This window comes from Prionailurus viverrinus, chromosome E3 (genome assembly GCF_022837055.1).
Source record: "Prionailurus viverrinus isolate Anna chromosome E3, UM_Priviv_1.0, whole genome shotgun sequence".
Lineage (NCBI taxonomy): Eukaryota > Metazoa > Chordata > Mammalia > Carnivora > Felidae > Prionailurus > Prionailurus viverrinus.
The window spans coordinates 7165838-7180873 of record NC_062576.1 but is presented as its reverse complement, the minus strand read 5'-3'; the positions used below and the strand labels follow the sequence as shown (position 1 = coordinate 7180873).

Sequence of the window (15036 nt, the reverse complement as noted above, 5' to 3'; positions counted from 1 at the left end):
CTTTTCTGCCCAATCCACTGACCAATCAACCATCTCTTATTTGATGTTCATTGTATTAGTACAGTAGGGGGCTGAGGTTAGGTCACAAAGAAAAAGCATGTTCCCTGTCTGGCAGAACACCAGGGAAGATGAGATGAAAACATTATATCAAAACTAGTAATAAAAACTGCCTCAATTGAGTGTTATAAAAAAAAAATATGTTCTAGGGGCGCCTGGGTGGCGCAGTTGGTTGAGCGCCTGACTTCAGCCAGGTCACGATCTCGCGGTCCGTGAGTTCGAGCCCCGCGTCAGGCTCTGGGCTGATGGCTCGGAGCCTGGAGCCTGTTTCCGATTCTGTGTCTCCCTCTCTCTCTGCCCCTCCCCCGTTCATGCTCTCTCTCTGTCCCAAAATAAATTAAAAAACGTTGAAAAAAATTTAAAAAAAAATATGTGCTCCAAAACCGGAAGAATTAAACTTTCTGAGAAGTGGGCAAAGTAACAGTGTATTGACTCTCACCTACCTCAACATAACATGTTGGACTTCTGAACAAGCCCCACCCACCTAGTGACTGTGATGGTCAAAAACATCCAGTCATTGACCCTCGCTCATCAGTTCTATGGATTCCCCCTTAATGTGCAGTGTTAATACGTTGGTAAAGAGATGTTGATGGACACACTCAGTGTAATAGTTAATGTATAATATTCAAAATAAGATGTGTGATATGAATGTCACTATTATGGTCACCACAAAAATTATTGTTTCATTAAAGTTTTTTAATATAACTGGTGAGAAATTTTTATTATCGATCAGTTCTCAGGGGAATAGATGGTACTAATTGGGACCGGATAGGCTGAGTCTACGTGTCTGGCACTTATTAGTCACCTTCCTCACATTCCACAACATATAATGCTCCATGCAGATACCAGGAAAGCTTGGAATCCCTCATCATCCATCACAAGCAGTATGTGAAGCCCATCTTCATTTCTGGGTTGTACTCACAAAGTAAATTGAAGTCTCTGGTGTTCTGGGATACAGGTTCTTGAAGAACAAAGGGGAAGTTCTTAGGGAAAGTCAGGCTCTACTCACACTCGCATCTCTCAGCTCAACCTTGAGAACAATGGGTTTTTCTGGTTGAATAATACCTTGAGCATTTAATTTCAGGGGGATCTGCAACAGTTACAAAAGCATATGAAAACCAAAATGAAGTTCTATTGACAATAGAAGCAAAGCAGGCAAGATACATGAAGGAGAGTAAGCATTTAAACATATAAATACTACATTTAAATTCATATTCTCATATTCTTTAAACTTACTCTGTAAGCTGTCAAGACTGGAGTGTGGAAACATTCATCCATCATTCATTCAAAAGGATATCTATTGAGTGTCTACTCTGTACCAGGCTGGACACAATCTCATGTTGGTTTGTGTTCTTTTTTAATTTAAATTTTAGGTTAAAAGGATGAGTGTTTACAATTTACAACAGTTTCTTAGTCATTATGGCATACCACTTAAAAAGTGATACAGTTAATTTTGTATATGTTGAAGCTTGCAAAGTCATCCTGAGTGGACATTACACATTTTATTGTATTGCCATCCTCAATGCTAAACATCCTCTCATCTCTCCCAGTGGAAATATCCATTCATGATAGCAGATTTCAATAGAAAGGGAACACAGCTTTGACTGGAGAAGGGCTCATGGAAGGTGGGGCCAAATAACCACAATGGTCTGGACCATGGGAGTCCCTCACATCTGACAGACATGCTTCACACCAGTGATTCTCAACCTTGCTTGCACATGACAATCAATGGGGACACTTTTAAAGCCACACTCTGGGTGAATTATGTAAGAATTTCTCAGATGGCCTGAACCCACTGACTCCAATGTACAAGTAGGGGTTGAGAACCATGGTTATGAGAGCATCTGTAAGTTGTGGTAGAGAATAGCATCATTCGAAAGTCATGTTGCATTAATAACTGCACATCATGACTATGCATAATATGTTCCCTTCCTTTCAGGGGATTTGAAATAAATTTAAAACATTGTCAAGTTCAAAAGTCTGTGCATAATCAGTCATGATAGTTGACCTGACTAGATGTCCCTTATTATTGGGTACTAATAAACCACAGATGTGGCACTTAGAGCTGAAAGACCCTTAAAGGTCACAGATGACTCCAAATAGATTCTCTGGCCAATGGAACAAATTATAAGGATAAATGAGCCCATACAAACACACACACACACACACACACACACACACACACACACACACACACACACACACACACCATATCTCTTAGTTTAAAAAAAAAAAAAAGTAAAACATCCTTTGTGTGGAAAGTTCTCTGACCTGTGTTTCTTCACAAGGTTTGAAGGAGAAGTTCTGAAGGAGTGTGACAAGGGCAAGTTTCATGTTCATGACCGCAAACCTCATGCCAATGCAGTTTCGGGGTCCAGTTCCAAAAGGCAGGTATATATAAGGATTTATGCTGTCCTTGTTCTTCTTGCTGAACCTGGTTCCACAAATCGAGTTGGAAACAGGTTAGTGAAAAATAAAAACCACAAGAGCCACATGTGTGGGGTTCTCAACCAGGACTACACAGGACACTCTTGGGGGGCTGGTCACTGAAATCCTGCCATGCTTATTCTGTGGTGACAACTGTAAGCTACATATCCTCTGCATTCCCCTACCCTATGGGAGCAGTCAGTCTTGTTGAGGAGATGAGATGAATGTTGTTGAAGGGAAGAGTTATCTTAAACACTAGAATTACAGTCAGCATGGGGAGGTGTTCACAGTCTGAAAGGCAAGCAGGCAATGAGACTGACTGAAGGAAAGGTAGGTTCCTGCCTCCACTGACTTATGTTGGTCATGTGCTCATGGAAGAAGGAAGCAGGAGAAATGCCTCCCATGATTTAGATTGTTATTTTTCCCTTCTCTTCCCTCTCCTCCCACCTTGAATCCCCCAACCACTAAGACAGGCCAGTTGGTCAGAAGATTTGCATGAGCACACAATGCTGCTCCACTGTAATCATATTCACTAATGTGTATAATCAGTATAATCGCTGAATTCTTGGTCACCTGTCTCATAAGTCTAAAAGTTCCTGAAGGTTAGTCCTATGTTTTATTCAAAACTGATTCCTCAATGTTTGATTATATTAAAGGAAAATGTGGATTTGGAGAAAGTGATAATGACATTGTCAGTAGTATTTTTTTTTAAGTCCTTATATTATTCGGGCAGCTGAGTGGCTCAGTTGGTTAAACATCCAACTCTTGATTTCGGCTCAGCTCATGATCTCACGGTTTGTGAATTCCAGTCCCACCTGGGGCTCTGCACTGACATCACAGAGGCTGCTTGGGATTCTGTCTCTCTCTCTCTCTCTCTCTCCATCTCCTTCTGCCCCTCCCCTGCTTGTGCTTGCTCTTCTCTCTCTCTCTCAAATAAATAAATATATTTTTTAAATGAATGAATAAAGTCCTTATATTATGGAGAACATTCTGGAATATTTACAGATGATGTGCCTTGAAGTAATACGGCATAACATGAGGAATTGTAATGGCATGTGGTTGGGGCAGCTGATATGGGTTAGTGGTTGTTGGGCAGGTGATGGGCACATATAGATGTATTGAAAGTATTTCATAGAATTGTGTATATAGAATATGCTTGTGCATGTGCCAAAAATTCTCCATAATAGACATTTTTAATATGTGGGTTTGGCACTGTCTGGCACAGTCCCTGACACACATTGGTAAGCACTTCATATCATGACTGAGTGAATCACAGAGAAGTACCAGGAGTCTCTGGTTTCTGTTTGAGAAGCTACAGGAGCAGGGACTGCTCAGCTTGTGGGAACCACCAGGTCTTCTGGTCCAGAAAACAGGTGACTTGGTCAATTCTGACTTCTCTCAGCAAGTACTAAGTGTAGACACAATGCTAGCACTAGGGACACCATGCAACAAGACATGGGCTCAGTCATCAAGGAGCTTAGAGTCAGGGGCTAAAAGTCTGGATCCCTACAAAGTTCACTCCAATTTTTTCTCACCAATACAATAAACAGGAAAGTACCAACTGTTTGCAGAATTCAAGCTGTGCCCAAAGCCAAACTCTGCTCTGGATTCCCAGAGAGAAAGCTCAAGACCCCTCCTCCAAGGAGGATGTCTCAGATGGCTAGAGAGCAGATGACTTTGCTTTGGATGAACCCCAGATACCAAGACAGGTGGGAGACAGCACAGGACTGCAGCCACAGACAGCACAGGATCTGTGTGCGCCCCCATCCTCATGAGGTTGCTCCTCTTGCCAGGAATGAGGACTCTAAGCTCCAAGCCTCTCAGCTCTACAGGTAGTAGAAACGGTGGCCAAGGTTTACAAACATGGAATGTGAGGACATAGGGGGAGAATTCAGAGAGCTAGAGTGGACAGAAAAACGTTAAGGGAAAAAAGTCCCATTTCCTTGAATAAGATGATTATGATATATGCATACAATCACAAACACAAATACAATATGTTGCTTATAGTTTACTGTTACATTAAGTAGCTCAAAAACATATGACACCCTAACTTTTAGTAATCTATATATGCATAGAAAAGTGTCCACAAGGACATACATTATTAATAATCTTGACATATTGGGACTGACAATGATGCTATATTCTTTCTTCTCAACTACAGTTTGTAAAATTTTTATGAACTTTCTAAATTTAAATTTTTGTTAAAATACGTGCAATATTAGTTTCAGGAGTAGAATTCAGTGATTCGTAACTTATATACAAAACCCAATGCTCATTACAAGTGCCCTCTTATTATTACTCATCATCACCTATCCAGACCAACTCCCACCCACCTCCCTCCATCAACTCTCAGTTTATTCTCTATCCTTAAGAGTCTCTTGTGGTAGAGTGCCTGGGTAGCTCAGTCAGTTGGCTCAGGTCATGATCTCAGGGTTCATGGGTACGAGCCCTGCGTTGGGTTCTGTGCTGACAGCTCAGGGCCTGGAGCTTACTTTGGATTCTGTGCCTCCCTCTCTCTCTCTGCCCCTTCCCTGTTATCTCTCTATAAAAAATAAATAAATATTTAAAAAACATTTTATTTTGATGAGGTACCAATAGTTCATTTTAGCTTTTGTTTCCCTTGCCTCTGGAGACCTGTTGAGTAAGAAGTTGCTGTGGCCAAGGTCAAAGAGGTTTTTGCCTGCTTTCTCCTCAAGGATTTTGATGGCTTCCTGTCTTGATTTAGTTCTTCATCCATTTTGAGTGTATTTTTGTGTAAGGTGTAAGAAAGTGGTCCAGGTTCATTCTTCTGCATGCTGCTGTCCAGTTTTGCCAGCACTGCTTGGTGAAGAGACTGTCTTTACTCCATTGGATATTCTTTCCTGCTTTGTCAAAGATTAGTTGGCCATATGTTTGTGGGTCCATTTCTGGGTTCTCTAGTTTGCTCCATTGATCTGAGTGTCTGTTTTTGTGCCAGTACCATACTGTCTTGATGATTACAGTTTTGTAATACAGCTTGAAGCCCAGAATTGTGATGCCTCTTGCTTTGGTTTTCTTTTTCAAGATTGCTTTGGCTATTCATGGTCTTGGTTCAAAGAAGACATCCAGATGGCCAACTGGCACATGAAAAAATGCTCAACATCACTCATCATCAGGGAAATACACATCACAATCACAATGAGATACCACCCCACACCTGTCAGAATTGCTAACATTAACAACTCAGGCAACAACAGATGTTGGCAAGGATGTGGAGAAAGAGGATCTCTTTTGCACTGCTGGTGGGAATGCAAACTGGTGCAGCCATGCTGGAAAACAGTATGGAGGCTCCTCAAAAAATTAAAAGAGAACTTCCCTACAACCCAGCAATTGTACTACTAGGTATTTATCCAAGGGATACAGGTATGCTGTTTCAAAGGGGCACATGCACCCCAATGTTTACAGCAGTGCTCCAAAGTATGGAAAGAGCCCAAATGTCCATCGATGGATGAATGGATAAAGAAAATGTGGTATATATATATACAATGGAGTATTACTCAGCAATCAAAAAGAATGAAATCTCGCCGTTTGTAACTACATGGATGGAACTAGAGGGTATTATGCTAAGCAAAATTAGTCAGAGAAAGACAAATATCATATGACTTCACTCATATGAGGACTTTAAGAGACAAAACAGATGAACATGCAGGAAGGGAAACAAAAATAATATAAAAACAGGGAGGGGGACAAAAACATAAGGGACCTTTAAATATGGAGGACAAACAGAGGGTTGCTGGAGGGTTGAGGGAGGGGGAATTGGCTAAATGGGTAAGAGGTATTAAGGAATCTACTCCTGAAATCATTGTTGACTATATGTTAACTAACTTGGATGTAAATTAAAAAAAATAAATTTAGGGGCGCCTGGGTGACTCAGTCGGTTAAGCGGCCGACTTCGGCTCAGGTCATGATCTCACGGTCCATGAGTTCGAGCCCCGCATCAGACTCTGTGCTGACAGCTCAGAGCCTAGACCCTGTTTCAGATTCTGTGTCTCCCTCTCTCTGACCCTCCCCTGTTCATGCTCTGTTTCTCCCTGTCTCAAAAATAAATAAAATGTTAAAAAAATTTTAAATAAATTAAAAAAAACAAATAACATTAAAAAAAAACTTTTTAAGTCCCTTGTGGTTTCTTTTACCCTCTCTTCTCTTTTTCCCTGCCCTTCCCCTATGTTCATCTTTTCTGTTTCTTAAATTTTACATATGACTGAAATCATATGTTATTTGTCTTTCTCTGACTTATTTTGCTTAGCATAATATGTTCTAGCTCCATCCACATCATTGCAAGTGGCAAGATTTCATTTCTTTTGATGGCTGAATAATTTTCCATTGTGTGTGTGTGTGTGTGTGTGTGTGTGTGTGTGCGCGCGTGCACACACACACTTCTTCTTTATCCATTCATCAGTCAGTGGACATTTGTGCTTTCTCCATAGTTTGGATATTGTTGATAATGCTACTATAAACACTGGGGTGTATGTACCCCTTTGAATCTGTATTTTATTATCCTTTGGGCAAATACTATAATACAATTTCTGGATCATAGGGTAGCTCTACTTTTAGTTTTTTGAGGACCTCCATACTGTTCCCCAGAGTGGTTGCACCAGTTTGCATTCCTACCAGCAGTGCAAGAAGATTCCTTATCTCTGCATCCTTGCCAACACCTGTTGCTTCTTGTGTTGTTAATTTTAGCCATTCTGACATGTTTTGAGGTGGTATCTCATTGTAATTTTGATTTGTAGTTCCCTGATGATGGGTGATATCGAGCATCTTTTCATGTGTCTGTTAACCATCTGGATGTCTTCTTTGGAAAAGTGTCTATTCATGTCTTCTGCCCATTTCTTAACTGGGTTGTTTGGGGTTTTTTTTTTGGTGTTGATGTTTCTTATAAATTGTGGATACTACCCCTTTATCATATATGTCATTTGCAAATATCTTCTCCCATTCTGTTGGTTGCCTTTTAGTTTTGTTCATTTCTTCCTTCACTGTGCAGAAGCTTTTTATCTTGATGACGTCCCAGTAGTTCATTTTTGCTTTTGTTTTCCTTGCCTTTGGTGATGTGTCTAGTAAGAAGTTTCTCCAGTCAAGGTCAAAGAGGTTTCTGGCTATGCTCTCCTCTAGGACTTTGATGGTTTCCTGTTTCACATTTAGGCCTTTCATCTATTTTGAATTTATTTTTGTATACAGTGTAAGAAAGTAGTTCAGGGGGAACTGGGTGACTTGGTTAAATGTCCTACTTCAGTTCAGGTCATGATCTCATGATGGATGGGTTCGAGCCCCAGTTGAGCTGACAGCATGGAGCCTGCTTCGGATTCTCTGTCTCTCTCTCTCTCTCTGTCTCCCCACCCCCATTCATGCTCTCTCTCTCTCTGTCTCTCTCTCTGTTTCTCTCTCTCTCTCTCAAACAAACTTTAAAAAAAAAGAAAGCAGTCCAGATTTATTCTTCTACATGTTGTCATTCACTTTTCCCAACACCTTTTGTTTAAGTGACTTTTTTCCACTAGATATTCTTTCCTGCTTTGTCAAAGATTAGTTGACCATATAAATGTGTGTCCATTTCTGGGTTTTCTATTGTGTTCCATTGATCTATGTTTCTGTTTTTGTGCTAGTACCTTTGTGCTAGCACCTGTCTTGATGACTACAGCTTTGTAATATAGCTTGGAATCTAGAATCACGATGCCTTCAGTTTTGTTTTCCTTTTTCAGAATTGCTTTGGCTACTTGGGGTCTTTTCTTATTCCATACAAACTTTAGGTTTGTTTGTTCTAGCTCTGTGAAGAATGTTAGTGTTATTTTGATAGGGGTTGCATTAAAAATTGATAACCCTTAGCCAAACTTATGAAAAATAAAAGATAAAGGACTCAAATAAATAAAATCATGAATTAAAGAGGAGAGATCACAACACCACAGAAGCACAAACACTTAGAAGAGAATACTATGAAAAATTATAGGCCAACAAACTGGACAATCTGGAAGAAATGGATGAATTCCTAGAAACTCACACACTACCAAACCTCAAACAGGAAGAAATAGAAAATTTGAACGGACCTATAACCAGCAAAGAAATTGAATCAGTAACCAAAAATCTCCCAGCAAACAAAAGTCCTGGGCCAGATGGCTTCCCAGGAGAATTCTACCTGACATTGAAAAAAAGAGTTAATACTTATTCTTCTCAAACTGTACCAAAAAATAGAAATGGAAAGAAAACTCCCCAACTCATTCTCTGAAGCCAGCATTTCCTTGATTCCAAAACCAGACAAAGTCCCCACCAAAAAAGGGGAATCACAGGCCAATATTCCTAATGAACCCGAATGCAAAAATTCTCAACAAGAGAGGAGGAGCCAAGATGGCGGAACAGCATGGAAGCTTTTTCTGTGTTTCACATCCATGAAACACAGCCAGACCAACACTAAACCATACTGCACACCTAGAAAACTGATTGGGGGATCAACACAACAATCTGCACTACCTGAACCACAGAATTCAGCAGGTACGCAGTGCGGAGAGGTGAACATGGGGAGCGAGAAGCTATGGTGGGCAGGAAGCTGCTGTTGTGGGCAGAGAGAGGACGGAAACAGGAGGTAGAATACAGGAAAAGCACCCCTCCCCAAAAGCAGCTGGAGAGAAAGTGGAAAATTGGAAACAGCCACAGGGACTAAAGGAGAAAGGAAAGGGCTTAAATTCCATTAAGACTGTAAACAAGGGGAGTGCAGAGTCTGCAACTCCACAGCTTGATATCTGGCGGTGCTCTGGTGGGAAGGGCGAATCCCCAGGAGCAGAGTGGGGTCCAGGACGTTCTTGAGCCACACAAGGAAAAGCAGTTCCACTGCTGGAAGGACATTTGGTAGAGAACGTTGAAGCCACTTGGTCCCAGCAGACCCCAGAGAATGGCCACATTTGCTGGTGCTGGAACAAGGTTGTTAACGGTGAAGCCTGGTGCCAGATGTGTGTTGTGATTTTCCATAATCCCTGAAACGCTGCTGCTACACTATCTCGTGAACTTTTCTAGGGAGGGCTGGCACCTGGCCGCAGTCTCGGAGCACCAGAAGCAGCAGTGTCCAGCAAGCGTTCCTGGGTGCAGCCGACATTCAGCCATTGCTCGGTGAGACCCTCCCACAGAGGGGCGGAATGGGGCAAAGCCCCAGTCCCTCAGAAGTAAGGGGCCAGGGAAAACAGCCACATCTGAGATAAAATTCAAGAGAGAGGTACTGCCTGGGACTTGGTCACAGACAGTGAAAAAGCGGGTAGTGGACGACAGCTGAAGATGGAGGATGGGTTCGCGACTGCTGATCAGGGAGAACAGAGTTCCAATGTTAGAGACTGGGTAGCGAGGTGGCGCCATTTTCACCGCTCCCGCAATTGCGCATAGGCACCTATGACCACCACAACACCCCACCCCAGTGGGCTAGCAGTGCCATCTAGTGGAGAACGGAGCTGTTACACTGAGCCCCACCCAGCTGGGCCAACCTTGCTCTTCAAGAACATAAGTCTCACCACCTGCTTACTTTATGGACTATAAACGGCTTCATAGTCTGACTTCTAGGGGAAAGCAAAGTAATTTCAGTCCTGCTTCAATCTTTTGGCAGATCCATCTATTCAATTTTCGTTCTTTTTTTTCCTCCTTTTTGCTTTTTCTTGAATACAGAAAGAGAAAAAATTCATTTTTATTGAAAATATTTGTCTTTAATTTTTTACTATATTTTTACTTTTGTGTAAATTTTTTCAAATTCTATTTTACTTCTATCATTTTATTTTAGTCTACTTCAGTATATTCATTTTTTCAAATCTTCAAATGATTTCCTTTTTTTTCTTTTTTTTCCTCTTGTTTCTTTTCTTCTTCTTGCATACAGAAAGAAAAAAACTTCATATTTACTTTCAGTTTCTATTAAAACTATTTTTCTTTAATTTTCTTTAATTTTGGGGGAGAATCAAAGTAATGCTGGCTTCATGGAATGAGTCTGGAAGTTTTCCTTCCCTTTCTATTTTTTGGAACAGCTTGAGAAGCATAGGTATTATCTCTGCTTTAAATGTCTGGTAGAATACCCCTGGGAAGTCATCTGGTCCTGGATTCTTATTTGTTGGGAAATTTCTGATGACTGATTCAATTTCTTTGCTGAATATGGGTCTGTTCAAGTTTTCTATTTCTTCCTGTTTGAGTTTTGGAAGTATGTGGGTGTTTAGGAATTTGTCCATTTCTTCCAGGTTGTCCAGTTTGTTGGCATATAATTTTTCACAGTATTCCCTGATAATTGCTTGTGTTTCTGAGGAATTGGTTGTCATTCCATTTTCATTCATGATTTTATCTATTTGGGTCATCTCCCTTTTCTTTTTGAGAAGCCTGGCTAGAGGTTTGTCAATTTTGTTTGTTTTTTCAAAAAACTAACTCCTGGATTCACTGATCTGCTCTACAGTTTTTTTAGATTCTATATTGTTTATTTCTGCTCTGATCTTTATTATTTCTCTTCTTCTGCTGGGTCTGGGGTGTCTTTGCTGCTCTGCTTCTATTTCCTATAGGTGTGCTGTTAGATTTTGTATTGGGGATTTTTCTTGTTTCTTGAGATAGGCCTGGATTGCAATGTCTTTTCCTCTCAGGACTGCCTTCGCTGCACCCCAAAGCATTTGGATTGTTGTATTTTCATTTTCATTTGTTTCCATATATTTTTTAATTTCTTCTCTAATTGCCTGGTTGACCTATTAATTCTTTAGTAGGATGCTCTTTAACCTCCATGCTTTTGGAGGTTTTCCAGACTTTTTCCTGTGGTTGATTTCAAGCTTCATAGTGTTGTGGTCTGAAAGTATGCATGGTATGATTTCAATTCTTGTATACTTATGAAGGGCTGTTTTGTGACCCAGTATGTGATCTATCTTGGAGAATGTTCCACGTGCACTCGAGAAGAAAGTATATTCTGTTGCTATGGGATGCAGAGTTCTAAATATATCTGTCAAGTCCATCGGATCCAATGTATCATTCAGGGCCCTTGTTTCTTTATTGACCATGTGTCTAGATGATCTATCCATTTCTGTAAGTGGGACATTAAAGTCCCCTGAAATTACTACATTCTTATCAATGTTTGCTTATGTTTGTGAGTAATTGTTTTATATATTTGGGGGCTCCCGTATTCGGCACATAGACATTTATAATTGTTAGTTCTTCTTGATGGATAGACTCTGTAATTATTATATAATGCCCTTCTTCATCTCTTGTTACAGCCTTTAATTTAAAGTCTAGTTTGTCTGATATAAGTATGGCTACTCCAGCTTTCTTTTGACTCCTAGTAGCATGATAAATAGTTCTCCATCCCCTCACTCTCAATCTGAAGGTGTCCTCAGATCTAAAATGAGTCTCTTGTAGATAGCAAATAGATGGGTCTTGTTTTTTTATCCATTCTGATACCCTATGTCTTTTGGTTGGCGCATTTAGTCCATTTACATTCAGTGTTATTATAGAAAGATATGGGTTTAGAGTCATTGTGATGTCTATAGGTTTTGTGCTAGTAGTGATGTCTCTGGTACTTTGTCTCACAGGATCCCCCTTAGGATCTCTTGTAGGGCTGGTTTAGTGGTGATGAATTCCTTCAGTTTTTGTTTGTTTGGGAAGACCTTTATCTCTCCTTCTATTCTGAATTACAGACTTGCTGGCTAAAGGATTCTCAGCTGCATATTTTTTCTGTTCATCACATTGAAGATTTCCTGCCATTCCTTTCTGGCCTGCCAAGTTTCAGAAGAGAGATCGGTCACTAGTCTTATTGGTCTCCCTTTATATGTTAAAGCACATTTATCCCCAGCTGCTTCCAGAATTTTCTCTTTATCCTTCTATTTTTCCATTTCACTATGATATGTCATGCAAAAGATCAATTCAAGTTACATCTGAAGGGAGTTCTCTGTGCCTCTTGGATTTCAATGCCTTTTCCCCTCCCCAGATCAGGGAAGTTCTCAGCTATGATTTCTTCAAGTACACCTTCAGGCTCTTCTCTCTCTTCTTCTTCTGGAATACCTATGATACGGATATGGTTCCATTTGATTGCATCACTTAGTTCTCTAATTCTCCCCTCATACTCCTGGATTTTTTTCTCTCTTTTTCTCAGCTTCCTCTTTTTCCATAATTTTATCTTCTAATTCACCTATTCTCTCCTCTGCCTCTTCAATTCGTGCTATGGCTGCCTCCATTTTTTTTAATGTCTATTTTATTTTTAAGAGACAGAGAGAGAGAGGGATGAGCAGGGGAGGGGCAGAGAGAGAGGGAGACATAGAATCTGAGGCAGGCTCAAGGCTGTGAGCTGTCAGCACAGAGCCTGATGTGGGGCTCAACCCCACGAACCACGAGATCATGACCTGAGCCGAAGTTGTACACTTAAGCAACTGAACCACCCAGGCGCCCCTGGCCGCCTCCATTTTATTTTGCACTTCATTTATAGCATTTGTTAGTTCCTCATGACTATTTCTTAGTCCCTTGATCTCTGTAGCTAGATTCTCGACTGTCCTCGCAATTAATTTTATGACTACTATTCTAAATTCTTGTTCCACTATATTGCTTAAATCGGTTTTGATCAGTTCGTTAGCTGTCACTAATTTATTTATTTATTTATTTTTTTTGAGGAGAATTCATCTCTTTCATCATTTTGGGTAGTCTCTGCAGTAGCTCCAAACTTCAGGGCACTTCCCCTGTGCTCTCTGGAGAAACTTGTGTTGGTGGGCAGGGCCACAGTCAGACCTGATATCTGCCCCCAGCTCACCGCTGGGGCCACAGTCAGACTGTTGTGTACCTTATCTTCCCCTTTTCCAGGGGCAAGACTCACTGTGGAGTGGTATGGCGCCTGTCTGGGCTGCTTGTACACTGCCAGGCTTGTAGTGCTGTTTTGATGGGATCTCGCCAAGGGCGTGTTACCTGGGGTGGATCAGCAAGGTTCACAGGGGCCAGAGGGTAGGCTTAGCTTCCTTTGACATTGGTGGCCCCCTGCAGGAGGGGCCTTGCAGCACCGGGAATGAAGCAGGCCCATCAGAGAGATGGATTCACAGAAGCACAGCATTGGGCATTTGTGCGGTGCAAGCAAGTTCAGTGATGGAAACTCGTTCCCTTTGGAATTTTGGCTGGGGGACGGGAGAGGGAAATGGCACTTGCCAGTGCCTTTGTTCCCCCACTGAGCTGAACTCTGTCCTCCAGGGCTCAAAAACTCTCCCTCCCTGAGTCCTCTCGCCCTCCCCGCTCTCCGAGAGCAGAGCTATTGACTTTTAATATTCCAGATGTTAAGTCCCGCTGGCTGTCAGAACTCACACAGTCCAGTCCCTGCACTTTTGCAAGCCAGACTTTGGGGGCTCTGCCTTGCCAGGCAGCCTGCCCCTCCACCACCCTGGCTACCTCCTGCCAATCCATGTAGCATGCACCGCCTCTCCGCTCTTCTTACCCTCTTCTCTGGGCCTCTAGTCTATGCTTGGCTCCAGAGAGTCTGTTCTTCTAGTCTTATAGCGGTTTTCTGGGCTATTTAGGCAGATGTGGGTGGAATCTAAGTCAGCAGCCGGATGAGGTGAGCCCAGTGTCCTCCTATACTGCCATCTTCCACCTGTCTCTCTCTGTGTAAATTTTTTCAAAGTCTACTTTACTCCCATCATTTCATTTTAGTCTACTTCAGTGTATTCATCTTTTTCAAATTCTCAAATGACTCCCCCCCCTTTTTTCTCTAATCTATCAAACACTTTAAACACCCAGACCAAAACACACCTAGGATTTGGCATCATTTATTCAACTTGTGTGTGTGTGTGTGTGTGTGTGTGTGTGTGTGTAATTTTTTAATTTTAATTTTTTTTAATTTTTTAATTTTAATTTTTCTGCCTCATTAATTCCTTTTCTCCCTCCAAAATGATGAAATGAAGGAATTCACCCCAAAAGAAAGAGCATGAAGAAATGACAGCCAGGGATTTAACCAACACAGATACAAGCAAAATGTCTGAACCAGAATTTAGAATCATGATAATAGGAATACTAGCTGGAGTTGAAAATAGATTAGAATCCCTTTCTGCAGAGATAAAAGAAGTAAAAACTAGTCAGAATGAAATAAAAAATGCTATAATTGAGCTGCAATTTTAAATGGATGCCACAGTGGCAAGGATGGATGAGATAGAACAGAGAATCAGTGATATAGAGGACAAACTTATGGAGAATAATGAAACAGAAAAAAAAGAGGGAGATAAAGGCAAAATAGCACGATTTAAGAATTAGAGACATCAATGACTCATTAAGAAGTAACAACATCAGAATCATAGGGGTCCCAGAAGAGGAAGAGAGGTAAAAGGGGTAGAAGGGTTATGCGAGCAAATCATAGTGGAAAACTTTCCTAACGTGGGGAAAGACACAGACATCAAAATCCAGGAAGCACAGAGGACTCCATTAGATTCAACAAAAACTGACCATAAACAAGGCATATCATAGTCAAATTCACACAATACTCAGGCAAGGAGAGGATCATGAAAGCAGCAAGGAAAAAAAAAGTCCTTAACCAACAAGGGAAGACAGATCAGGTTTGCAGCAGACCTATCCACAGAAACCTGG

At 41.2% G+C, this 15036-nt stretch overlaps 1 protein-coding gene across 1 annotated transcript in view; it reads right to left on the bottom strand.

Moving 5' to 3' along the window:
• Positions 1-732: 732 nt before the first annotated feature.
• Positions 733-15036, bottom strand: part of LOC125154085 (cytochrome P450 3A12) — a 60100-nt gene continuing 45796 nt past the window's right edge. Inside the window, exons 12-13 of the mRNA XM_047837803.1 lie at positions 2329-2491; positions 733-1147 (exon numbers count right to left, since the gene is read on the bottom strand). Of these exons, the coding sequence (XP_047693759.1) occupies positions 1052-1147; positions 2329-2491 (259 nt within the window). The 3' untranslated portion in view covers positions 733-1051. The remainder of the gene's footprint in view (positions 1148-2328; positions 2492-15036) is intronic.